Genomic DNA, 26,976 nt, shown 5'->3' on the forward strand with positions numbered 1-26,976 from the left:
CCTTACAATCGAAGTGTGTTTCTGGGGACCCCAAGTCCAAATGGAAGTACTTGGAGCAACTACAACAAAGACTTTTTGTTTGGACGTAAGCTTCCAGCAGCAGAAACGGAGCCGCCTCTACTTGGTCCTTCTGTCTCTCCTTTCCTCCCTCACCCTCCAGTGGATCTGGCCGAACATCACCTCTGCGCACCAGCCACATGACACGGTACGGGTCTGCTCAGACCCTGGTGCAAACGGTTTACTTAAACTAACACGTTCGTTCATTTTTCTGATAAAAAATTAATTCACAGTGGTGCCCGGCTGGCTCAGTCGGTAGAGCATGCAATTCTTGATCTCAGGGTCCTGAGTTCAAGCCCCACGTTGGGTGTAGAGATTATTTAAAGAAACTTAATTTATACCAATTGTGGAAAACACGGAAAGTACCAAGAAACATACAGAATTAAGTAACAGCTACCACCATTCAGAAAAAAACACGGGTCATATGTCAGTCTTTTTTCCACGTGTGTTTTGCAATATGGAAGCTGCTCTTTTTTACCTGCAAATTTGAATCCTACTTTCTAATAAGGGAAAGAAAGTGTTTCCACGTATGAAGGACAACTGGTTTGAAACATCATTTCACATGTGCCACACAGCGAGGGTGACTCGTGCTCCTGCCCGCGTGATGCCGAATGAACGTGTGTGCAGCTTCATGTACTCGGATCCAGCCAGAAGGAAGACTTACCAGTTTATGGGGCAGGTGTGGGTCATTCTCCAGAGCCTTCCACAGTTCTTCCAGATGTGTCATGAACGCGTCAAATCCCGCACTTGCATCCAGCTTGTACAGCAGCGACGCATAGCCCTGCATGGCGTCGTGGAAACAGGCCACCCGGTCCACGTCGATGTCATTCTCCCCCGCGGAGATAGAGGCCAGGTCCACAAATACCTTCAGCTCGTTGATGTCTTGGGGCAAGGAGAGACAGGTGAGCACCCTGGAGGCTCCAGGACGATCCCACACTCAGATCTCGGATGCGAACACTAAGGCTATAAATGGATAGTGATGGATTTTTAGGGTCTGATCCACTTTCTGCTTTTAGTACGAATCTGGGGCCATGTTTCTTTTGCTGTTGACGCCACTGGCCAACGCCTGGCCTTACAGAGCATCAGTGACATCCAGATACAGCACGAGGCTTCCGGAAACTTTGTCGTGTATAATCCGCAACACACTGCCGTTGAATACAAAAAGAAATGGGCTCAGCTGGTAAATACTATGTTGACAGTTAACTACAAAGAAATGGAGATAATTCTCTTGGGCTACTTACTAATCAAAGGATGTGCGTCAATGTGGGCCAAGGAGCCCACAGTTGAAAGCACTGAGGCTCCGGATGAGAGACAGCCCCCTGCCCGGCACACCAGTGCTGCTGCTGCCCCTTTCCTGCTTCCTTCACCTGTCTTCCTTAGCTCTCCTCCTCCCCTCCATGCATCCTCTCTGCCAGACACACCTAAGCTACAGGGCAAAAAAGGCTTCCAAGCTCTTGGCCAAAAAAAGAAATGCGCATAACACTAATGAGCTGATGTAAAAAAATCTCTTCTGTGGACAAGACCTTATCTTATTTTCTAGTTAAAATCAGCCAGAAGAAAAAGCTAAAAGGGAACAAGATTTGTAAGAAAACAATAGCCAACTGTTCACAGCAAGCCTCCCAAGTGAGGGCAAAAAGTAACCAAGGAAATAGTTTCTATGCCAGTACTTATGAAATACCGCCCTGATGCATATTCGGCCAACAGCTGATGAGACACGCACTGCGCATCTACCAAAGGGATGCAGACGGCATGTCTGCTCTTTACACGGCACGTGACCAAGGGGAGGGGCTGCCTGCAAGTTTATGAAACCCCCTGTGAGCCATCTCAACACTCCCCAGATTCCCGGCAACCTGTGACCGGCTGTACCTCCGAGAGCCTCCCGGACCCAGCTGATGAACTCCTTGCTCAGGGACAGCTCCCTCAGACACTGGCACCGGGTCTCACTGATGTCCTGCAGCAGCTTGTTGGCATGGATAAGCTGCTTGCTGATCCGCTCCAGCTTCTCATGGCGATATTTGTCAAAGTTGTCAGTCTGTAAGACAGAGCTCTACTGTGGCTGGACCTGGTCCCCTGGAACCCTGGAGTCCAAGCAGCAGCACTGACCATCCCAAAGGCCCTGTCCCCGCCTTTCTTGGACTTGCAGTGGCTAAAGGCAGGTGAATGAAGCTCCTGACCGGGAGGTGGGATGCTAGACCCCCACTGCCGTCTCCCCATCGATCCATAGTAACTACTATTCCTCTGTACCTGGCAGTTTGCGAAGCAACTTACGCAAGAACTCTGCCAGGTGCATATTGTTACTTTTCCTATTTTATGGGTAAAGAAACAAAGGCCCAGAGCAGTGACCTACTCGAGAACATGCTGCTGGGATCCAAGCCTAAGTGTGCATAATTCCAAATTTTGTGCTAAATTTTTATCATCTTCATAAGTGTCTATATCATAACCTAGATCATGGGACACCTTGTAAACGCTCACCTGAAGGAACACAAAACAAAGCATTTGCTTCTTCACCGTAGCAGAGATGGCTTACCGTGTGCCACTCCTTGCCAGCACTAGCAGATGTGAAGGGGGGGGGGGGCAAAACAAATCCCGCTTTTGCCTCTCCAGCCTCTCTCTAACCTGATTAGACCAGATGACTCTTTCCAAATCCCTGGCTTCTGCCCCTTCCCAAATTCTCGACTCTCATGCCAACCTGAGAAAACGCTCACTAGCCAGGAGCACTCACACTATTTATAAACAGATGAAAATGAAGCCCTTGGCATGATCAGGCATCAGGTGAGATGCAAACAAGAACTCCTAGGGGAGGCTCTGGCTTCCAGAACCCAGAGAGCCCATAGGAGCCCCCACCCCCACCCCACGGGTCTCTGGCAAATAACTTACAAAGTTTAACAAAGTGTGCAGAACACTGAAGTCACCGATGAGGCCCAAATTCTCCTTCACCTTCAAGATGACCTTGGCTGAGCTGACAGCCTGGTGCAGGTGATGGTACTCCCTGATCTGCCCAACACGATCTTTGATCCAGTCTCGTTGGTCGCTGGGGTCCAGGGCACACATAATCTGGAGGTCGAAGGTGAGGATGCTGTATTTATTCTCAAAGTCCTTGAAGATGGTGTCGACCTCCTGCAAGGTGATCTCTCCTGACCTCAGATCCTCATACAGTTTCATAAACTTCTCAAAACAAGGGAGATACAGATATTTATACACCTCCTCAGGCTGAAGAATCTGCCTTTCCAGCTCCTCCTCAGGTTCGCTCAGCGCTTCTGCAGCGTCTTCCCAGAAGACCTGGAAGACGTGGCTCTCCTTTAGCTGGTCCACCTTTTCAGCAATCTCTTGGCCTTGGGGGCTCAGGTTGTAATGCGTTGTCCTCTTCACGTCCGGGGAGCTGGGTGACAACCTCACTGTCACGGCATCGCTCAGTCTTTTACTGCTGAGATCTTCCAAGTGTCTTTCCGTCATCTCTTCCAGATCCACTTAGAAACCATAAAGGAACGTCAGAAGTCAAAGCTCTACTCGCCACACCATTTTACTTTCCCCATATTTACTGTCCTCACTGCTCATAAGAAAACTCACGTTAACACAGTTGCTGTCATTTTTCCTAAGAACCCATTTGTCTTTCGCCAACCCCCACCCCACTGCCAGCTTGTTCATGAATTTTCACAACAAAGCAAACACAGTCACTTCTGGGCAGGGATGACAGTGTGGACACTGCCCGCTTCACTCCCTCCCCACAGCCTGCACTCCAGGGCCAGAATAGACACGGTCTTGGGAAAGTCATAAGCCGGCCCGGCTGGGGGGAGCAGAAAAGGATATCACAGCCAGAGCAGGCGGGAGACGAAAAGTAGATGTGCAGCAGTGGCCAAGGCCAACCTGGGCCCCAGGGCATGGAACCCACAGTGGGAGGCTGGGAGTCAGCCAGGCTCCTGCCACAGGATCCCCAGCAGCATACACACTGGTCAAACGGCCGCTGGAGGTGGGGAGCTGGTGAGGGAGTGAGGAGGCCTGGCTTGAAAGACTGGAGAAGAGGTCTGACTTTCTTGCCCACCCCATTCTAGATAGCAGGCTAGCCGCCCTTTCCACCCCAGCAAGTGACAGCTGTTAATGTGGCGGGCGTTCTGTGGCCACCAAGCTGGGGACTGCAGGGCTGGCCAGCCCCAGAGAGGACTTAGCGTGTCCACCACAGGACCAGCTGTACCACCCTCAGGGTCTTCCATGGGTTTGCTGGGCCCCCCTCTTCGTACAAAGAATTCCCAGACATATGTGGAAAATCTTTTACACAAAAGACATGAAAACATAGCAACATAAAGGCGACTTAGAGGAAATAGGAAGCTCTGGGAGTAAAAGACAAGGAAAACCTCTAGGGGTGCCTGGGAGACTCAGTCAGCTGAGCTCCAACTCTTGGTTTCAGCTCAGGTCGTGATCTCAGAGTCCTGAGATCCAGCCCTGTGTTGGGCTCCACACTCAGCAGTGAGCCTGCTTGGGATTCTCTCTCTCCCTCTGCTCCTCCCCCTGCTTTCTCCCTCTCAAATAAATGAAAAAAATCCTAAAAAAAAAAAAAAAAAAAAAAAAGACAAGGAAGACCTCTAAACCAAAAATGCCAATAATCTCAGAAAAATAAGACACTGCAGTTTTGAAGAACAAGATAGTATAAAAAAGGTCATTCAGAGAAAAAGAAAAGTTGCTCCTGTGAATCAAATATTCATGTGAAGTGAAACAAAAAAAAAAAAATGGAAAGGTTGATGATCACGTTGCGGAAATGTCTCCGAAAGCATAGCGGAAACCAAAGAGAAAGGCAACAGAAGAGGAAGTTTAGGGAAGTTCATTGGCCGCCCCAGGAGGTCCGGCACCCAACAACGTGCGTTTCCCTGAGAGAAAAACTAACCACTTAAATAACTCAGAAGAATTGCCCAGGAGTTAAGGACGTGGATTTCTGGACCAGAAAGACCCACCCCATTATGCCCAATACAGTGGACGGAAAACCAACCCTGACCAAGGCACATCACTATGAACTTTCAGAAGAGTGGGGCCAAAAAGATCTGGAGAGCTTCCAGAGAGTAAGCATGTCACACACACAGGATCAGTAGTAAGAATCGCATCTGAATTCTCAACAGCGACTGGGACGGTACAGCAACACATCCAAGATCCTGCAGGATTTCCGCTGTGTAATTCTGCCTGGACCAGCGGTTACCCCAGTGCAAGGGCAGACATCCTCAGATGTGCAAGGATTCCAGATATGTTCCCTCTCTCGGAGCTGAGCAGGGGACAGAGAACTCGTTCCACTAAAACACAGGAGTGAGAGAGAGGGCAATCACGGGGTCTGGGAAATAGATCTAACCGGGGAGAGATGTAAAGGAAACCCCTAGGATGGCGAAGGAACATTCTAGAACTACAGCCCTCCAGTCTGGGGAGAATCTTTCCAGAAGATCTGATTGTTTTGTGAGGAAATCCAGACAGTTGGTGAAGAGCCGGGGTTGAACTGAAAACAAATACACTGAACACAAAGTATAGGAGAAGACAAGAATTTTAACTCCAGAGACAACAAAGCTGGTGCAAGAAACACAAAACAATGATGGTCTGTTTCATGGCCTGGTTGTGAACGGTGTATTTACCCAGACATGATCATGGAACGCTGAAGGGCGATCTGATTGAAACCGTGACAGGACCGGGAATGGAGGGAGGCTGAGAGGGGTGCATGTGTGTGCGGGGCCCGGAGAAACAGAGACCTAGCCCTCATGTTCCATGGGGGCTGATGCTTTCGCCTGAACAGTGAAGGGAGTGTCTAAGCGCGCCACGTGGAGGCATGGGGATAAATACCAAAAAGAATAAGGAGGCGCGTTCCAGTCTCCCGAGGCTGCTGTGTGACTCGTGTTTACTGTCTGCTCCTCTGACCCTTTTCCCCCGGGGGCCCATCCCCGTCGTTCATGTTAACTCTGAGGAGTATCACCTTTTACCAGATGTTTCACCTGCTCACACAACGTCAGGAGACTGTCCACACACTTCTTCTCTTTCTTCAGAAATTTCAGCTCATCCTTTCTCCAGTCCAGCACTTCCTTTATGTTGTGCTTTTCCTCTTGGGGTAAAAGACCTTTTCTCTCTGGAAGAAAAAAGTAGCCCAATAGAACAAACAAGCAGAGCATTTTCCGTGGCAACCGCCTCCCCCACATCCCTTTCAGGATGCTCCATGTTCACAGCTACAGGGAGGGACGTGGGCGGCCGCGTGCTACGAGCTTGGCCATGTGGAGAGAGACAGGGCGGGTCTTACTGGATCACCATTTTATCATCTTCCCACTGTTTTCTGGAGGATTAGACACCATCTGATCCCCTCTCTACTTACTGACAGGAAGGGCCACTCATCATAAAGATGACGGAGATGCCCTCTACAAAGTACACGGGCAAGCGCAGTCATCGCCCACTGACCTGAAGCCCAGACCCACTCGACGGGCAAGCGCAGTCATCGCCCACTGACCTGAAGCCCAGACCCACTCGGATCCTTACTTGTCTGCCAGATGTCCAGAAACCGATCCGTGTGCTTTGTGATGAGCTCCAGTTGTCCAACTAAAATGGTGCCATTCAGGAGGTCCTCACTGACTTTCGTGAACACAGAGTCGGCAGTAGCCAACAGCCTCTTGCTGTCCTCAGTAACATTGGCTAATATCTTCTCATCGGTTCCTGGTCAGGTGGAGAACAGAGTTAAAACAGCAGGTGCCCGCTTCTCCCCCCGACTCTGCAAAGCACAGGCTGTCCCCAACAGCCTCCTTGTTCTGCCCCACTTCCACACAAGTGAAGGTCACTCTACGTCTCCAGACATGCTTCTCCCTTCACTCGATTCTGCTTTTGCCGGAAAGACTTCCCAAATGAGCTTGTTCATGAAGAGGACTCCTCCCATGGTAGGAATCAGCCAGGAGAGCCACGTTGCTCAGGGTTTTAGAACCTGGGCCCCCTTCAGCATGCTGAATATCATTCTTAAACCTCTACATGCCCCCATCTTGAGAATCGGTGCAGGGGAAGAGTGGCTGCACTCGCACCCAGCAAGGGTGACCCAGACAGTTTTAAGGGGATGTTTTCACAGCACATGGAAACACAGAAACATCCATGTTAGGATTTGATTCTCTGCACATCTTGGCTCTCTTGCAAAATTTTGAAATTAAATTTTAAGATCAATCTAGAGAACAGAATTTTTAAATCTATTTAGTTCAACTACCAGCAGATTTCCCTCCCAGTAATTTTAGGGTTGTACGGCATGATGAGAAGACCAAATTTCTCTGTGCCATTAAAGGCACATGCAGCAGCTTTGGTCATAATTGCAAATTCTTGGAAGCACCGAGATGTCCTTCAGTAGGTGAATGGACAAACTATGGTCCATCCAGACGATGGAATATTATTTGGTGATAAAAACAAAGGCGCTTTGAGCCACGAAAAGACATAGAAGAACCTTAAATGCATATCACTAACTGAAAGAAGCCCATCTGAAGAGGCCACAGGCCATATGACTCCAACCGGAGGACATTCTGGGAAAGGCAGAGCGACAGGGAGGCGTGGGAGAGGGGTGAACAGGTGCAGCGTGGGGCATTTTTAAGGCAGCGAGACTATTCTGTAGGACATCATAAGGGTGGACACACATCATAAGTTTGTCCAAACCCACGGAGTGTACAACACCAAGTGTGAACCCTAACACAAACTGTGGACTTTAGTTAATGATCATGTGTTAATACTGGCTCATCGGTTATAACCGATGTCCTACACCACAGCAAGACCTTACTAGCAGGGGAAACTGTGTTTCGGGGACAGGGAGGTACAGGTATGTGAACTCTGTACATTCTGCTCAATTTTCCTGTAAACTTACAGCTGCTCAAAAAGTGTCTATTAATTTTAAAAAACACAAATGTAATCTTTTCAAGCGAGCAGCTTTCAATAATGTACGTAAAAATCCCACATCCATGATCTTATTTTAGTCCCACAACACTCACGTGCAAGGAACTCAGCTTTTCTTTGGCTGTCCCTGTCATCTGATGGAACAGAGACTCCAAATCATCTCAGTGAGATTTTTAGTTCCATATCCAGTGCTTTCCCCCTAAATCTGAATCGGACAACTTACACACAAATCTGAATATAATGTTTTTGGGGCAATACATATCTCCCCCTCTTTGATCACAAAATACTTGGGGGGGGAGGTGCAGGGGTGGGGGTGGAAGAAATAGACGGTATTTAGCCTTTGGTCAAAAGTTGCCAATATTGGATTGGACATTGACGCTGATCTCAGAATAACAGAGAGCGGTTTCTACAGCCAGACACATGTGGGTTTGAATTTTAGTCCTTAATACTGATCCCCGAGACCCTGGGTAAGTCACATTACACCCCCATCTGAAGAACAGGGATCTTTCAGGACTGTGTCAGGGAACCTACGTTGGCACGGGAGCTGGGGCACGGCCAGGATTCGGGGAAGGGTGGCTTTCGGGGTTAGTTCTTATTCACAGTATAGGATATCCTGAATTCCCCAGGTTCCCCAACCAGTCTGGTTCCTATGTCGAACATCAACACATGCTAATGGAGTATCGGGTCAAACAGTCTGCCCCCCACCCTGGGGGTCGGGCAGACACAGCGGACGTGGCAGGCGTTCCCAGCACCCCCCACAGACGTACCGCACAATTTGAAGAGATGCTTGATGTCGGGCCACGTGAGCAGGTGCTTTAAAACCTCATCCAGGTCATCCACAGCCTCCCCATTGTTTCTCGGCCAGGACTTCATGATCACCGCCGACACAAGAGTGCCAAATTTCCGCAGGTCGTGAGGAGAGATTTTCTCAAGAATACTGGTCTGAGACTATAAGACAATGAGCAAGGGGAGAGAGATGGAGGAGGTTTTTCTTATTGGTTTGCTTTTGAATAATGTAGTACATCTCTCATCCAGCAGCACTCCGGAAATGCGTCGTGACTAGTTTAAGAGAGTCTCATAAAAAAGCAAGGAATAAAATACTTCACTTTTTCAAGACATTTTTTTTTCCTGTGTACTGACTCCACATACGTGACGAGCGGCCGAGACGTGGAGCCGCGCACACACAGGCACACCGCCTCTCTTCTGGCTCACCCTCACTTTCTATGTTTTTCCTGGACTTACCACAAAAAAGCACCAAGCACAGTATGCGTAAACCATCGGTACACGTGAACTCCGTCGTACATCCCAAAGCTACGCTGTCATTCTTTCAGAGCCTCCCTACGCACAGCACAAATATTTCAATTCTCCTTCCGATTCCCCACCGAGAGATAAAATGCCTCCCCTTCGTCAGGTTCAAAGTCTGTACAAAAAGATTCAGTAACCCATAAAAAAAAAGGGGTCACTTTACAAGAGATAGTTCTCGATATCGAGAAGGAAAAAAACAAAGCCTCCACCAGGAACGTAAGGATTACACACCAAGTAGGATTTATCCAGGGAGGCGAGGCTGGTTTAACATAAAGAATTTGTTAACGCGGGGCGCCTGGGGGCTCAGCCGGCAGATGGTTTGCCTTCGGCTCAGGTCATGATCTCGGGGTGCTGGGATCGAGTCCTGCCTGGGGCTCCCTGCTCACTGGGGGAAGGGGGTCTGCTTCTCCCTCTCCCTCTGCCCCCCCCCCGCGTGCAAGCAAGCGCGCTCTCTCAGAAATGAATAAACAAAATCTTAAAAAAAAAAAAAAGGAAAGTATTTGTGAAGGTGATACATGATATCCAGGGAAAAGAGAAAAAAAAAAAAATCCACAGGATCATCTGCGGAGACGCAGAAGCCTCTCCGACAACACGGCAGCCACTTCGGGTAAAATCCCCAACGAAGCAGGAACAGAAGGACGGCGTCGTGCTGACGAAAGGCTTGCGTGAAAAGCCCCCGCTAACGACGCGCTCACGGTGAAGGACCGCGGGCGTCCTCCTGAGAGGAGGAGCGACACAAGGACGTCCGCACCGGGCTTCGAATCAGACCAGCGAGCAAGAAACACACACACACACACACACACACACACACACACACAATCAGACCAGCGAGCAAGAAACACACACACACACACACCTGGATCGGAAAGGAAGAAGTGCAACGACTTCCATCGACTATGACCGGATTTTATGACTAGAAACCCCTAGAGCGCAAGTGTGCCGTCCACGCACGCGCCCGTCCACGCACGCGCCCGTCCACGCACGCGCCCGTCCACGCACGCGCCCGTCCACGCACGCGCCCGTCCACGCACGCGCACACAGGCACAGTCGGAGGCTGTTCTAAGAGGCCGCGCGGGCCCACTCTTCCCATTTTGCAGAGGAGGCCCTAAGTGAGCTGACAGAATCTTTTCAACGGAGTTCCGTCGGCCTGTGGCCGTCCCTCCACACGGCGCCGGCGGGGACACAGGCCGGCAGCACTGGTCCGCACACACAGCAGCGCGCTCCGCATGGCTCCCTCCAAGCTCACCCGCGAGCGCCTGGGATTGACGGCGCGTTACCTGTAGCAGCGGGAAGCTGGGGGGCATCGCAGGGAGGCGGTCAGGGGCACCGAATTTCAGAACCCTTCCCCTAGGCCGGGAGGCGGATGCCCCGTGCCCACGCCCTCCCTGGCAGCGGGGCCCGGGACCGGCAGGGCTCAGCACCTGGCCCCCAGCTCGTGATGTCAGAAGACCGCCGTGACCCCGCGCCCGTTTCCCGAGCCGGAGGGATGGTTCACCTGGCTGACTGAGCTCACGGCTTCAATGGCACACTTCTCGAAGCATTTAGACACACTGTCTTCTAGGCCCGTGGCATCCCAGTGGGGGCTGCAGAAGGCGGAGATCTGGAAGAGAGGCTTCTCCTGCAAGAACAGTGAGCGCTTTGGGGGCTGCCCTCGAACACTCCGGGCACTGAGCACATTGTTGTCCACTTTCCGTTATTTCTACTTTCCCCACACTGCAGTGGGTCCCCATTATTCCACCTTCTCCCTGCACTGACCGTGTCCCCCAGCCCCTCTAACTGTAGCCATTACACGAACAACACTCCAATTCAGAGTCTCCCTTCCCACGTTGCAGAAAAGGCAGCCAGCCCCCCAGCTTGCAAAAACAGGTAAATTTTGGAACATAAATGATTTCCCCTTCTAGTTCCCTAAAAAGCGTCATTTAATAGTTACATATAAATATCTCTTATCATGTAAAAACAAACCCTAATTTTCCTAGGGTCACAAGCTTTAAAAAGGAAGAACACTTCATCTTTCCCACATGTCCTCATTTGTCGCTGGGTTTAGTAAAGCTTCTATCACCAACAGGCCACACGGAGCTACTGCATATGGGGGGGGCTATGTTTTCCCTGGTGGCAAGACCTCGTTCCCTTCTTCTTCACTGGAATATCGTCTATGGTCAAACCAGTAAGACTGGATCAAAACTGCAAGGTCATACTATCCGTTCAAGGGCTATCCGTTCAAATGCACCATTCTATCTGTAGGGTGTTACAAATGGTCTGGCTTCATCAACATGCCCCCCAAAAGAACATCCCACGTTCTGGTACCTCTTTGATTCTCCCTTCCAAGTCCCCCATCAAGGACTCCTTCCAGCCATACTCCACGGGGAAGTTTATTTCCACCAGCCGCCTCCAGACCTGCAAAGCCCACATGTCAGTGACAGCCACAGTGACAACTAAGTGACATGATGAATTCTGTGAAAAAGGAGACTATTATGGCAGTTCCAGGGGCAATGAGCACCTGTCTTTGTCCCTGGTGACCTGTGTCAGTGGCGAGTCAGAGCCACCCACCCCAGCCTTTGAAAAGGAAGGGCCCTGACAGGACCAGGCAACCAGGATGTTCTTCCACCGTGTAACTGGTTTTTATTCTGAAAATATTTCTCTCCCTTGCTTTATTTTAAAAACCTCTGAACATACAAAAAAAAAAGGTTGCAAGAATGGCCCAATGACACCCATACTTCTTCAACTGGATTCCCCAAGTGTTAATACTCAACTGCTTTCTCTCTTTTGTGCTCTCCCTATAAGAAGCATTTACTCTGCAGAACCACTGGAAGAGAAGTCACGGGTACCACACCATGTGGCCCTGAAATACCTGGGCAGGCATCTCCGAACACCGTGGCCCTTCTGCTGCATGACCACAATGTAAGTGTCACACTCAGGGCACTTCATGTTGGCAGGACCCAGGCCTCTGATGGGGGGCACTGTCAACACTTTGCTGTCCTGTAGACTGTGTCTCGACCTGATCTGGCTCATAATTCTCCTAGGAGGAGATCCAGATTTAATTTTTTTGGCGGGAACACTATGAAGTTGAGCCATATTGGAAATGTATTTTTCAGGCAGGGTCGAGAATCAGCACCTTCCCACGGCTCACCTGAGATCCCAGGAGTGCTGTCACATCAGAGACTTACACAAGGAAGCCATGAGACCCCTGCCCCGTCAGGGCTGATGGCCAGCTCTGTGGGATTTCTCCACAGCATTCTTTTCTCCTTTGCATTAAATGGTCATCTGTGGTGGGCTACGCTAGATATCCTTTCTTCACACTCGTACGCACTGAGTTCAGCACCCATGGATGGGTCTTGCTGAGTCCATTACTAATGCCGTCTTACAGAATCAAGGGTGTTTTGGTTTGGTTTGGTTTTTTAAGTAGGCTCCACACCCAGTGCGGGGCTTGAACTCACAACCCTGACATAGAGAGTCACTTGCTCTACCAACTGAGCCAGTCAGGTGCATTCTTCATTTAAAAAAAAAAAAAAAGGACAGACGGTTAAGCATCTGACCCTTGATTTTGGCTCAGGTCATGATCTCAGGATCATGAAATCAAGGTTTGAGTCAGGCTCCATGCTGGATGTGGAGCCTGTTTAAAAAAAAAAGAAAAAGCTTTTCTTTCTCCCCTGCCCCCCTTTTTTCTGTAAACATGTTTCAAGTATCTGACTTATAATCCAGTCCTGGTGTTACTCCTTTGTATGATCAAATGACTTTCAATGTATAGAAATACTGCAAAGATAAGACAGAGTTCGCATGTACGCCCAAGCCAACTTCCCCTAAAGTTCATGCCTGCCTTGGCCTCAGTAGGGCTGCCGAAGCCAGGAAGCAGGCATCGCTAGAGCAGCATGAACTACAGACGCAGCCCTTCTCCATCCCAGGGTCCACTCTAGGATGCCGGCCCGCCATCAGTCCTGTTCCCACCACTGGTCTCAGGCTGGCGCTGCACTCTTCGTGCCATCTCTGGAACCTGCTGTCCTTCCAGAAGCATAGGTCTCTTCGTGGGGATGGTATTTAGAAGCCATGCTTGGGGCTCCCACTGTGCTCCCGGCCTGGCCGTCCTGATTTCTAGGCCCTTCAGCGGAGAGAGCTGGGGCCACTACAGCTTTTTGGGTCACGAGTTCACACCAACAGCACTGGCCCCTTGCGCTTTGCCGCATCTCCCTTCACGGTGAGAAAGAACTCCGGCTCCCAACAGCGTCAACCCCTGTGCCATTTGCTCCATCTTAACGGGACACACAGATCACTCCAGAAGTGCAATGTCCATTCCAACACCAACCACAAAGTTTCTAAAGAAAGTTCGAGGCTCATGTGCGTTTTCTTCACTTTGACCTCAGACTCGGTCCCTCCGAGGGTCAGTGCTAGAAGTTCTGTGCTCCAGGTATTTGGATTCATGATCTTTTCCCCTACGTGTGGAGAAGTGGCAAGTCTGAGATAGAGCGAGGGTCATCAGCTCTGTTGACGTATGGTCTCAGCTGTGTGATTTTATAACCATTAAACCGTTAAAGTGTCCCTGGAAGGCAATATCCTGTTGAAATGTGGTGAAACGAGCCATTTGGTTGGGTTGCTCGTCTCACCTTCCATGGTGGTGTCCTGGTGGCTAGCTAACCGTCTTCAAGAACACGGCTGGGTTCGCCCGGGTAGCTCTGAGGCTGCGCGGAACAATGGGGAGAGCCTGGGTCCACTCACCGCATATCCCCCCAAACCGTGGTTGCCTCCTCCACGAGACAGGGGTGACAGCAACACCAGCCTCAGAGGGGGCGCTCAATTACATTTTAATTAATCTTATTATTTCACCATTACTACTGCATTTAACTGAGGCTCATCCTCTCGTGTCAATGGACCAAAAGCCATCCTGAACTCATTTTTGGTGGATTATACCATTTGGAATCTTGACATAACATTTAATGATTCAGTAATTATAACTCAATTATTCAATCATTTTTTTTTTTTGGTAGATTTAACTCTTAGTCTGAAATTTTACAGAGCAATTACAGAAGGCTTTTCTGATACTTTAAGAGTCAAAAGCTGAAATTTGCAACTTTTATCTTTTTCGGGGGGATTTTTTTGCCATATTTTAGTCTATTCTACGTGAGGGACCAACACGTGCAGCCACTTTCTATCTTGATGGAGACAGGCACTGATGTTGAGGCTAGGTCTGATCAGGAGGCTGAGAAGAATCTGGGAATGAGCCGTGAGCCACAGACACTGGTCGTACCACCCCAGGCAGACGCGGGAAGGAAAACCACGCGTTGCTCTAGGGTGGGAGTATGGAACCAGCCACTCCACATACACGCTGCTGACTCGCTGGCCGCCAGCCAGGAGAACCTGCAGCCTCTGAGAATCGTAAGTTTTTCTTGGCCAATGTTCTCCTTTCGGGCATTTTCCTCAGTGCGATCGCCTCTCTAGTTTTGGGGGGAACAAGAAAGGAAACGGACAAGATGCGTAGACAACCCTGCAGGACCTAACCCAGTCCCATAAAGCCAGAGGTGTCATGTTGCACATTGACAGGATTGCCAAAAATCTCATGTCAAGCATAGAGATAATTCTAAGTGGGTTTCGTGGTCTCCCCAACACCCTGGAAGCTCAAATGGTAGACCCTTCACAACTTATAGGAAGTAGGAAAAAGAAATTAGGCATTAGGATAAAAAACAGGAGAGGACGTAAAGCACCCCCAACCTTCACATCCCTTTCCCACCCTTCCATCTCCGAGCAACTTGTCCGCTCCCACTCAGGTGACCCCCATGGGCCAGATCCCACAGTGGTCCCCGTCCCCCGCGACTCATCCAGCCTTGTTCTGGAAAACTTCCAGCCTTTCTGAGGCTGATTTCTTTCTCCTTTGACTTCAGAAATCCTTCTGCCCAGTTTGCCCTTCAAGTACCTGTTGCCTCCACTGTTCCCTGACATTTCCAGCCATAACTACCTCCCACCATCCATGCTCAAACAAAGCCCAAAGGCCCCTCACTACAGGCCCCATGTCCCCGCACTTCCCATGGGGACTGTCATGGGGGGCCAGCGCCACCAACACTGGGCTCTCTGTCCTGCAGATGGAGCACTGGCCCGGGACCAGCATGTCACATGCCTGCTCAGACCCCTCTGGGCAGTGTCTCGGCCCAGCAGCGCTTACCTTGATTTCCTCCTCGTATCTGAACATGACGGGTGACAAGTAGGTACACCAAAAGATGCTCTTCTGAAAAATGCCCCGGAGCCAAGCTCTGGTCCCAGTGACTGTCTGCTGGTATACTGTTTGCACAGAATTCTTCCTGGCTTCCGTTCTCGGCCCTTCAGCTGAATCCTGCAGCAGGAGAGAGGGAGGGTGTAATGGTCCCTGAGCTGTGACTCAGACTATTCTGGAGACACCACTCCCCTTCCTGACCCACAGCAGGCGCTCGAGAACAGCAACCTCTGAGTCACACGAGTGCGTTCAGCACACCCACCTTGCCAGGGCCTGCATTTCAAGGCACTTCAATTTCCTTGGACTCTGGGTTTGCTCTGAGAGCTGACAGCTCAGGCAAAGTGGAGGGGGGCGGAGAAGGACAAGCATTTTGCCCCCATGAACTGCCCCAGCACAGGGGACCCCACCTTACCAACAAGCAGATCATGCTAGCCCAGGCCACACCAGCCCACCTTCTACAGACTGGCTGGGAAAGGATGCGCCCCAATCTTAGAGCCTCCAATAGCTCAGAGACACCCCCCCCCCCCCCGCTGTGCACCATGCAAACCCCTGCTCCTTGGCCACAGAATCAGCCCACCGTGGGCCAGAGGTAAACCCAAGGCCCCTCCCATCCGTGCTTTCTTCCCATGAGGCTTCCCCTACTCCCTCTCTCCCTCCAAAAAATCTGTGTTCCCTGGGGTCGCGGGCCCTGGCAGTGCCTCCCCACCATAGCAGAAGCACAGCTGCACAAGCGCAGGCGTCAGAACCCCCACCTCTGCAGCGGCTGCTCCCTGAGGCCCTGGGAGGGTCTTCCCAGCTCTGTGCTAGCATGTGTTCTTCAACGGAGTCCCTCAAGTTAGAAGTGTCAGGACCCATAACTGGATCGGCTGCCACTCCTCCCTCCGGCGATACTCCCTGAGAACCACCACATGCCCTCCCTCCTGCCTGGTGGCCAAGCAGATGCTGCAGGAGAGCGGGCAACAATCCACAGACAGACAGGCAAGCATCTGGTTGTTAACCACAGTAGGTGCCAAGTAGGGAAAGTACGAGGTAGTCTCAACGCACACGAAGGGGACGGAACCCAGCCTGGGGCAGGAGGGGGCTCTGTCCCTAAAGATGCGGAGGCACCAGATGCGTGGGAGGGTGGGTGTGCCAGGCCAGCACGCCAGATCAGGGGATGGCAAGAGGTGGCGACGGTTCTTAGCTGAAAATTGGACATCTCAGCTCTTGCCTAAAATCTCCAAATAGCACAGCACCTTCTAGAACAATCCAGAAGCTTCAGCATGGTGTGCCTTCCCTGTGATCTGGCCTCATCTGGACTTGGCCCCTTTCCTGCTGCACTCTGTTCCTTGCAGGCCCTCGGGAGCGGCAACGTTCCTCCTCTCTGACCCGGTGGGGGCTGTTTCCTCTTCACAGGAACGTGAGTCCTGCCCTTGGTTCCCAGGGCACCTTATCGACTCTCCAGCTTACTGTCTGTCCCCTGTGCTGCAGTTACGTGTTCACTGGGTGGCCCCCCCAGAGACCTCACTGCGGGGAGGGCCTTTGTCACTCCCATCCCAGTGTCCCCTGCACCCGGCACAGAGAATCTAGGCTGGACGCCTCGCATGTGTGCTCCCTGCTTTTCTCCATCTGGTGTCCTGCCAGTCCAGTTAACCCTCTGTGTCAGGACCCACCCAGAAGCTGGCTGAAAACTCATCATACACTTTCACTGAATTTTAGTTTTGCAAACCTTTTTGTTTTTATGCCGTGGGTAAAGTATTTTTACCGTGATGTAGATTACTCAGGTCTGGGGTTCCAACCTACGTTTAAGACTTTCTTCTGCAGGGAAATATACCCTAGAAGACTGACAAATTTCCTAAACAAGTTTATTTGGAAGTGGGCACCTGCCTGTGATGGTTTAAATGGCACCTGCTTCATAAAAAGCAATCATCTTACCAATAATAGTTATTTTAAAATGGTCTTTGGTATTTTAAAGAAGAAAAGTGAAAGGAATAAACTTAAAACATATACTGAATTCTATCACTAACGTCCCAGTTCTGAACCATAATACAGTGAACAAAAAATTGGTCATCTAAATATAAAATCTCCTGTCATCTTCAAATTGAAGCCCATAAACTCAAGCGTGCGAAGAGCACAGGACACGAAGCGAGAGCTGCTGTGAGCAGCAACAGGCCTGCGTCTCAGAGACACAGTGTTGGGTGAAGCAAGCAGACACAAAACGCAGAAAGTGCAAAGACAGGCAAAACTCATGTTCGGTGCTAGAGGAGACAGAAGGCCGTTCCCTCTGGGAGGGGTGCAGAGGGAGCAGAGGGAGAGGGCACAGGGCGCTGGTGTCTCCCGACAGCTTGATTCGGGAGGCAACACAAGGGCGTGCCCCTGCATGGAAGGCCCTGAGGTGTGCCCTTGGGACGTGTGGACTTGGCTGCTGTATTTAAAGACTGGTGTGCAGGAGACGAGGTCACGTGGGAACAACCGTGCATGGACACACCCTTTGGGCACATATTTAGGGTACCTTGCCTGACTTCCCAGCCACCTGCACTGCTATTTAATTAACTCATTCAGCTGATGTTCTGTACTTTGACCCCTCTCTGCCTCCAACAGAAGCCCTAGGAGGGCAAGGGTACAGACTTGCTCACCAAAACATCCTCAACGCATGGAACAGACCCCAGCATGGGGCAGGTGCCCAACAAATATTTGAGGAGGGAATCAGCCACTCTGTGTCCCTCTAGCAATCCTAGAAACCAGCCGACCTCCGTTCTGAAGTGAGGCCACTGGAAATTCCATAGTTATTGTGGGTGCGATGTGGTGTGTGTGCTCCACTTACCACTAGAGGCTTAAGTGTAATAATTCTGCAAACAATCTCAGCAGATAAGGCAGGCAGCTCATAAAACTTTTGGTCTTTTGTGATTCTGCAGATAGTTTCATGAAGTTTCAGGCACACAGTCAAGTAGGACTGTATCAAGGGCTCTTCAAGAATCCTACCCCGCAAAGAGTTAAGAGAGATCATTGAAGTAATTTAGGAGAAATGAGAAAATAGTACCCATTATCCATGATGAGTTCCTCCCTTCAAAATACCTAGGAGTAAGGTACGGTTTTGATCCCATATTGGTTAACGTTGGGAACACTTCAATAGATCCTGAACTTACAATTAAGATAAAAAGGAAACAAAGTCCTTTTGGTTTGCCTCCATGGTCTGAACTGCTTTAACAAAAGCAAGTGAAGCTGTTCCCAAGTATAGTCCCTTATTTGGGGAAAAAAAAAAAAAAAAAGCTAGGGTTGTATATCACGGAAGATTAAGACACTACATAAATTTGAAAAAAAATTCAGAACGATCCAGGGAGGGAGGGGAGATGGGGAAAAGTGCTAGAAAGGGCACCGTGCGTGGAGAACAGGTCTCGCATTCCCCGGCTGGCACTCGGCCGGAGCCGGCGGGAGCCGACCAGAGCGTGGTGTGGCAGGTGGTGGGAGAAAGGCACTGTGGGGTGCTTCTGTGACGGACCCTGGGGGGGGTCTTAAAGCCGCCGGGGCTTGACGTTAGCAGAGATCTGACGCCCCCACCACCATCCTGAACACCCTAAGAATTCAGGTGAGGCGACAGGGGAAGAGCGCTAAGAATCTCAGGAAACACCTGTCAGCCACCTTTGTGTTTCTCTGGTTCTGCATTCTGCTGTATCATGCCCCTTCGGGGGTCAAGGTCATACAAGTCTGTAGGAGCAAATGACTTCAGATACGTAAACCTACATTTGACTTTTATTTTCAACCGGCCTGACTTGCAAAAAACATACAAAGACCAACGGTAAAGAAATGCAGAACACAAGCATGAATATGCAATATGGTGATCGTTTTAAAAATAAATAGAAGAAAATGTATAGGAAAAAAGACCAGATGGAAATAAACCAAAATCCCAGCAGCTGATATCAATTATTTTCCCTTAAAACCAAACCAAACCAGGAAGTTAATAGCTCAAAAAGGAGGTGGGATATATATTGAGGACCTTCTGATTTCAACAGCAAATACGGGACACTGCCAGTCAATGGGGGGTCACCCTGTGCAAGACAGAGGCTGCATTTCACTTTTCTACTTACTTGTCCTGAAAAATATCCAGGAGGTGCAACAGCATTTGAAACAGTTCCACAATGATCTGGGGCAGTGAAGAGAAAAGATAGGAAAGAGTTAATCATGACGCCACCATCTTTCTGAAAACAGAACTGATAAAAAAACAATCTAAATAAGGCAAAACGATGGATTCTTTTCTTTCTACAAATGAGTTTAAAGGTGCTCAAGAACCAAGCTTACATCTTTCACAAATAAAATTCAGGATTTAAGATTATAATGTTTTTTGCACCCCATGAAATGGGAAAGGAGAGAGCAGCTATGTGGACCCTGCCCGGACCGCCCACAAGCCAACACACACACACACACACACCGCCTGACCAACCGGGGCCCCGCCCCAGAGTAATGGCAAGCAGAGCAGCCCTGGAGCCCTAAGAAACAGCCGCCCCACCACGTCTCTCTGGCTTCTAAGTGCTTCACCTTCTCAGGATTTCAGAAAAAAGGAATCACAGACCCCGAATGTCTAGTTTCTGATCTGCTCTTGCTAAGCAAGGACTCGAGAGCCTGTTCCGGACAACAGACAACAGACCTCCAGGTTCCTGCTGAGGACTTCTGTAAACGCTTGCAGCCGGTGGCAAGTCCCTAGAAGGCAGTCCAGGACACGAGCAGGGAAGTCACTCAGATAGTCCGTGAGGTTCTTCATATAGGAAACCAAGTTGCTCAGAGGCACCAGACTGAACCAGGACCGGAACAGACACTCATCGACCTTCAGCAAATGGCTCTGCTCTCCCATGAGATGAACTAGCTGTGTCCTGCATAAGGGACACCAGGGACAGAAGGGCAACCGTGGGGTCAGCACGCAGACGGAGTGAAGGTAAATACAGTTGGGTTACAAGAGACCTATACAGTTCAAACTTTTAAAAATAATTGAATCAAATGAAAAGCAAGCAATAACATTAAGGATTCCCCAAAATGGATGAACCTTGAGGACACGATGCTGAGTGAAGCCAGCTGGTGGCGCGAGGACAGACGCTCTGACTCCACTTCTGTGAGATCCCTAGCGTGCGCGCATTCACAGAGACAGAAAGTAGGACGGTGCTTCCCCGGGGGTGGGGGTACGGGGAAACAGAGGTGCCGCTTAATGCAGACAGAGTTTCAGTTTGAAAACCTCTGGGACAGAGGTGGCCACCAACGCTGGGGTGCTGGATGCCGCCGAACTCCACACCGAAAACGGGGAAGAGGGCGGATTATATGATGTGTGTATTTTACGACAGCAAAGACCTTCAGTAAGAATCAAGCACTCTTTCCAGCTTTAGTGAGATATCACTGACATCTAACGTCGTGTAAGCTCAACGCGTACGATGGGTTGATGTCACTGGAGGATTAGCTCGTGCCAGCGCCGTGTCACATGACCCCCATCCCTCTCTTGTGTTAACCACATTTAAGACCTACTCCCTCCACAGCTGGGAAGTCTATCATACGGCATTCCTAACTATAGTCACCACGCTGCATATTAGAGTCCCAGAACTTACTCTTCCTCTAGCTGGAGATTTGTACAATGACCAACATCTCCCGATTCCCCCAGCAGCCTCCACCCTACTCTGTGTTCCTAGGACTTTGACATTTTTAGATTCCACACAAGTGCTGTTGTGCATATCATATTCCCGCGCGCGTGTGTGTGCGCGCGCATCTCACATCTTTGTTGTCCATTCATCCGTCAGGGGGCACTCGGTGGTCTCCATGTCTTGGCTATCGTGAATAATGCTGCAGTGACCATGGGGCCACATGTATGCCTTTGAGATACCGATTTCATTTCCTTGGGATACACGCCCACAAAAGGGACCACTGGTTCACAGGGCGGTTCCGCCGTTAACTTTCTGAGGAACCTCCATACTGATTTCCATACTGGCTGCAATGATCTTGAATTAAGCATTTCGATGAGCAACTAAGTGAATGCTCCAGATCACACAGTCCGAGTGAGCCCAGTGAAGGTCCTTAAATTATGCTGATTCTGTGACATCGTACTGCAGACCCCAAAAGATGACAGCTGGAGAATAAATAAAGCGAGGTGCCACGGAGGTCACAGGGGTACGAAGGCCACATGGATGAAGGTTCGTGGCATAGTAAAGGCCACGTCTGCCTGAAAGACAGGATCTTTAAGACCAAGGCTGGTGTCTGCCATTCTCCATTGTTAACAACTAAGTTTCTTCCAGACTGTTTGTACACCCCTGAAGGGTCCTTAAAACATATGCGATGATATAAACAATCTTAACTGGGCTTTAACTTCTAAACGTTCCAATAAGAGTGAAGGAGCAACCCCTTAATTGAGCTGTTTTAACCTCTAAGAACCGGGGCAGGAGTGCACTGGCTTGGTAGGTGGGTGGGAGCAGGTGAGACTTGGAATCCTTTCTCTGACACAAGACAACATGAACGGGGGGTGTTGTGCTTGCAACTGAGCAGAAGTATTCATCTTTTTCAAATTTTTTATGTAATTTTGATTTGATTTTTGTACTTAAGTTTGATTTACCATTTTTCGTTTGTGGATTGTGCGTTCTGTGTCTTCTCCAAGAAAACTTTGCTCACCTAGAGACTGGTACTTCGCTACCTGAAGATTTGCACGTACCGCGTGCCGAGCCTCTGACCTGGCAGTCCTGCTTCCAGGGATTTATCTCGAGGGAAGAACTGGACAGGGAAGCAACGAGATGCTAAAGCAGGCGTGCTTACAAAGGCAGAGTGCGGGAAGAAGAAATAATCCACGTGCCCAGCTGCTTAAGTAAAAATAAATTCTAACGAGTAAGCGCTCGTTACAACGATGTAGCTGCATGTTTACCAACACGGAGTTGCTCACGAAATACTGTGACGTGAAAAAAAGCCTGTGGGAAAACAGAATAAATAGCCTGTCGTTTGCCGCTGCTGTCGAGAGCGTCACGCGCCCGCAAAGCTGCGCGTGGCCGAAATCCCGGAAATGCGCGTGCCCAAGCGTCCGCGACAACGATGATCTCTGGGAATGCAGGCCGTTTGCTGTTGTTGTTTTTATATTCTTCATTACATTCCTTTTGTGTTTAAAATTTGTTTAAAAAGTCATTTTAAAAGAAGGATCGCTAGAAGGGGGAATGTGTGCACCCGGGGGCCCACCGGAGATGCCTGAAGCCGGCTGTTATTACAAGATTTACAGATGGAAGCGCAGCTCTACAACTTACTGATCTGGCCTTCTTTCCCGAAACTCTGAGAAGGAGATTCCTTCCAGGGCTGCCCAGGTGTCCTCAGGCTGCTTCCTGGAGTCCTTTCCTCGAGGGGATGGTGCCATGCAGTGGTGCAGGACGGGCAGGGCGAGCACCCAGAGGTCCACTGTTTTCTCCAGGCACCGTTGGCACAGGTTGACCAAGAACTCTCGCCAGCTGGGAAGGGAGCAGAGAGCCCACAGTGAGCCAGGATGGCCAGTATCTTGCCCCGGGGGTCTGACAGCTCCTCACACAGAGGAAGGAAGGAGCACTCAGGGGTGGCTGAAAAGAGGGACTAACCCCAGGAGAAATGTGGTTGCATGGGACACCGGGGTGCCTTCAGCACCCTGTGAAGCGTGGGGCCCTGGACAGGCCTTCCCTGGAGCCCCACAGCAAACGTCCATCCCCCTTGACAGCTGAGGTTCAGGGGGGCTATGTGATCTGTGAGCCCAGACCCTCTGGCAACAGTAAATCCAGATACAAAGCCACTTCGCCAGTCTAGGGGAAGCCTGCCAACAACATACGGCATACTGCCTACAGTCGCAAGATATTAATGCTTGCCGGTTCTTGGAAACACTCGAAACACTCACACAAACTTGGTACATTTGCTGCCAATGCTTCTCTCTTTAAAAATGTAGTGTTGCACTCGGTGTTTCAAGTTTGTAAAACCAAGAGGCAGATGTCCTAATAAGACTCAGTGCTCAGGGAAGGCTGCCTCCTACTGCCCTCTAGTTCCAATCACACAGCTGCAGAGAACAGCTCAGGAAGGCCCTGGAATCATCAGGGGCTGAGCAGACCCCTCCACCCGGGACAACGTAGGCCCTCTGGGCAGGCTGGCACCTCCACACTGCGCCCAGCCCAGTGCACTGAAATACGCAGCACCCGAGGCCCAGGGGGAGCGCCCCCCGCTTCCACGATGTGCCTGAGCTGGGCCCCTATAGTCAGTCTTCAAACCCTAATCCCTGCGAACATATGCACATGGCGTGATACAGGACAGTTTCAAGTTTTCGTGCTTGTGGGAGCTGCTCCTAGGCTCCCAGGGAAGCAAAACTTTGACATTTGTGAAGGTCAAAATGACCTCACAGTGCGGGCTCTATTCCTGCCCAGAGCACATACCATATGCCCGCTACATTACAAAAAATAAATAAATAAAAATAAAAAATAAAAAAGAGCATTCCAAACAGAAAGATAAGAAAAAGGAAAAAACACATCCTGGTTCCCGTAAGATTAAAGTCTTGCACATACTAAACGCATAAGATAAAGTCTGTAACTTTCTGGAATGTCCTTCATCATGATCATGTGTGACTCCTTCTGTAAAAAGCACATAGCACCCTGCACCCCGTGTTCCCTCCCCGCAGCACGCGTGCTCCTCTTGGTGTGTCCCAGTTAGCTGCTTTACCTTGGGCCCAAATAAAATACTTTTCCTGCTTTGTTTTCTTTTTTATGTGGAGCGCCTGGCTGGTTCGGTCAGTGGAGCGTGCGACTTTGATCTTGGGGTCGTGAGTTGGAGGCCCATATTGGGTGTGCAGCCTACTTAAATTAAAAAGGGGCGCCTGGGTGGCACAGCGGTTAAGCGTCTGCCTTCGGCTCAGGGCGTGATCCCGGCGTTCTGGGATCGAGCCCCACGTCAGGCTCCTCCACTGGGAGCCTGCTTCTTCCTCTCCCACTCCCCCTGCTTGTGTTCCTCCTCTCCCTGGCTGTCTCTCTCTCTGTCAAATAAATAAATAAAATCTTTAAAAAAAATTTAAAAAGTTAATTTAAAGATTTTATTTTTAAGTGATCTCTACACCCAACGTGGGGCTCCGACTCACAACCCTGAGATCAAGAGTCGTCTACTCCACTGGCTGAGCCAGCCAGGCGCCCCGTTTCCTTTATTTATTTATTATTGTTCATTTTGGGTCATCAGGGGCCAGGCATGATACACCACGAAGCTTCTCAAAAGCAGACTATTTGGTAGAAGAGTGATAAAAGTGAAAACAAACATAAGCTCGGAAAAAGGCTGGAGAGGCAGACGCCGACGTGGCCGGTGAGTGACATCACGGGCAGCCGTCACCTCCAGCTCGTCTGCGTCCAACCTGTGACAAGTGCTCACTTTTAGAATCATATCATAAACAGCTGTAAAATCGTTTGACACACACACACGATACCTCTGACATGTTCCAAAGATGTGGCTTAGGTCACTGTCAAGGTCAGCTGGCGAACTGGCGTTCGAGCAAAGGAGGGTACAGAGCAACACCAGGTCATTCTCTGATAAGGGAATGTCAAATTTTTCCACTGCAAAAAGGATAATCAGGCCCATTCTCAATTTACTCCTCACTGGGCCGTGTTCAGGTGGAGGGTCCCCACTTCTTTCCAGAAATGGTGCGGCTTGCTTTTTCAAATACTCCCACAGGTTTCTCTTCACCTGATCCCAGGAGAGAAGACAGAACCATGGAGTTGAAGCCATCACGGGGGTGAGAGGGGCCCCTTCATTGCCCTCAGCTCCACGTCAGCTGGGCAGGGGACCAAGGCCCCCAAGGGGCGGAGAGAGCTCCATGGAGGGCCACCCCACTGCCCTGCTACACCCCCCACTTCCCAGGCCTGGTTGCCCTGGGCCTTTGCTGGGAGCCGCCACCAATAGTGCAGTCCAGAAACCCTGCCTGGTGGAGGGGCCCCCCATGCTTGCAAGAGTCCAGCTGCCGTCTCAGAAATGGCCCCAGGTCCCTCTCAACACTGCCAGGGCCATCCCACAATGTGCAGGGAGAGGTGATAAAGGAGGGTTCCACCCAATCCTTCCACTCTGCCAGAGGCCGGTGGGGGGGGTGAGGGAGGGTGAGGAGGTGGGATGGGGCGGGGGGGGGCAAAAGGAGGTGGGACCAGGGGTGGAAGAGGGGTGGAGCCAGGAGAGGAGGTGGGTTGGGGGGAAGAAGACAACGGGAGGACAGAGAATCCACAAGCAGCAGTGCCTGGACCACAGGGAGGGCGAGGCCGACCTGCCCCCATCTGCTCCCCGGGACATCCTGCGGCCGGGAGGAAGTGGGGTGGCACTGACTGCCCAGGAGGTGAGGGGAGCAGCGGGGCACCCTGACACCCAGTACCTCCTTCTCGTCGTACTGCAGAGCGTGCCAGGGCTGTGCTTTGCCTTCGTAGATCATGGGCACTTTCACGACAGAATAGAACTGCTGCAACTGGGTAAAAAAGCTCGTCACGTTGATGGCGTTCCAGGTCTGCAAGATGCTGAAGATGCCGTCCAGCATGACGGCGGCCGCGACCTGCTTCCCCTTCACCAGGTCCTTCCGGATGCCGTCCGTGAGGGTACTCATCATCCTCCGGAGCATCCCCGGGGACCTCATGCGAACCACGTCATCGTACTGGTGCCAGTCTAAGAGCGAACACAGGGAGACACCACGCTGCAGGCCATCCGAAGGCACGGACCTACCTTGCACGGCCGACCGACGGACAGGAGGAGGCAGAGGAGGGGAACGAACCAGAACTCATGCGGGTCAGGGCCCCGCCAGCCCCGGGGAGGAGCCCAGCTGGGTTTAGGACACAGACCCTTGCCTCCCTACAGTGAGTAGAAGGGGTCCAAGGTCCCATGATTCAGCTGGCCTGAAACTACTGGAAACGTGTCTTTACTGAACCAGAGAGCTCAGCACACTCAGTACACAGCCTCACTAGAAAATGATCACACGAGGTTAAGAATTCTATCCCGAAACTGCACTCACTAGCAGCTGAACACCCCACTTTGCCGAGTTACTGGACACAAGAGCTGGTTTCCTCTGTGCTGGGAGCCGTGATGCCCACTCCATGCAGGACAGACAAGACAGAGCCCTTGATGCAGGGCAAGGGCCGAGGCCACCACTGTTCTTGGGACTGGGTACAAAGGTACTAGGACCAGTTAGAAAAACCAGCTGCAAAATAGTTAGAAGACCAAGAGGTCAGTAAGCTGGCCACGGGCACCATGAACACATCAGATCGGCTGTGAAGATCGGAACGTGCCAGTCTCCAGAAAAGCAGGTGCTCTGTGCAGCCCGCTGTCTGCACAGAGGTCCCCACTCACCCTACCCCTGCTCCATCCTGGCCTGGTGAGAACTTGAAATTACTGTTGGGAAATACTGCTTTTCCTTCTCTGTGTCCCGCCTCCAGAGGCCCATGTGAGCTGCTGGCCTGCCCTGGCCCTCGTCCTGGAGGGAGAGGGAGTGCCATCTGGGGCTCCTGGGCAGGGGACACCCTCGACCACGGGATGGGGGAGAAGGGGACATCAGAGGTCTCGGTCTCTCAGAATCTACCAGAAGAAAAGAAATGAAATGTTTAAGTTTCCAA

The 26,976-nt window shown here is 50.7% G+C and overlaps 1 protein-coding gene across 4 annotated transcripts in view; it reads right to left on the reverse strand.

The window, feature by feature from the left end:
* The window catches only part of RNF213 (ring finger protein 213), a 99,552-nt gene that overhangs the window by 52,471 nt on the left and 20,105 nt on the right, over nucleotides 1-26,976 (reverse strand). For all 4 annotated transcript variants that reach the window (XM_040640067.1, XM_040640065.1, XM_040640066.1 and 1 more), the window contains 15 exons: nucleotides 25,752-26,035; nucleotides 24,822-25,078; nucleotides 22,654-22,851; nucleotides 20,043-20,265; nucleotides 19,486-19,541; nucleotides 18,225-18,378; nucleotides 15,374-15,541; nucleotides 11,533-11,622; nucleotides 10,724-10,846; nucleotides 8,691-8,871; nucleotides 6,547-6,720; nucleotides 5,996-6,145; nucleotides 2,935-3,524; nucleotides 1,924-2,089; nucleotides 722-939 (listed from right to left, as the gene is read on the reverse strand). In XM_040640067.1, coding sequence (XP_040496001.1) covers nucleotides 722-939; nucleotides 1,924-2,089; nucleotides 2,935-3,524; nucleotides 5,996-6,145; nucleotides 6,547-6,720; nucleotides 8,691-8,871; nucleotides 10,724-10,846; nucleotides 11,533-11,622; nucleotides 15,374-15,541; nucleotides 18,225-18,378; nucleotides 19,486-19,541; nucleotides 20,043-20,265; nucleotides 22,654-22,851; nucleotides 24,822-25,078; nucleotides 25,752-26,035 — 3,032 coding nt within the window. The remainder of the gene's footprint in view (nucleotides 1-721; nucleotides 940-1,923; nucleotides 2,090-2,934; nucleotides 3,525-5,995; nucleotides 6,146-6,546; nucleotides 6,721-8,690; nucleotides 8,872-10,723; nucleotides 10,847-11,532; nucleotides 11,623-15,373; nucleotides 15,542-18,224; nucleotides 18,379-19,485; nucleotides 19,542-20,042; nucleotides 20,266-22,653; nucleotides 22,852-24,821; nucleotides 25,079-25,751; nucleotides 26,036-26,976) is intronic.

Source organism: Ursus maritimus, unplaced genomic scaffold (assembly GCF_017311325.1).
Source record: "Ursus maritimus isolate PB19 unplaced genomic scaffold, ASM1731132v1 scaffold_24, whole genome shotgun sequence".
NCBI lineage: Eukaryota > Metazoa > Chordata > Mammalia > Carnivora > Ursidae > Ursus > Ursus maritimus.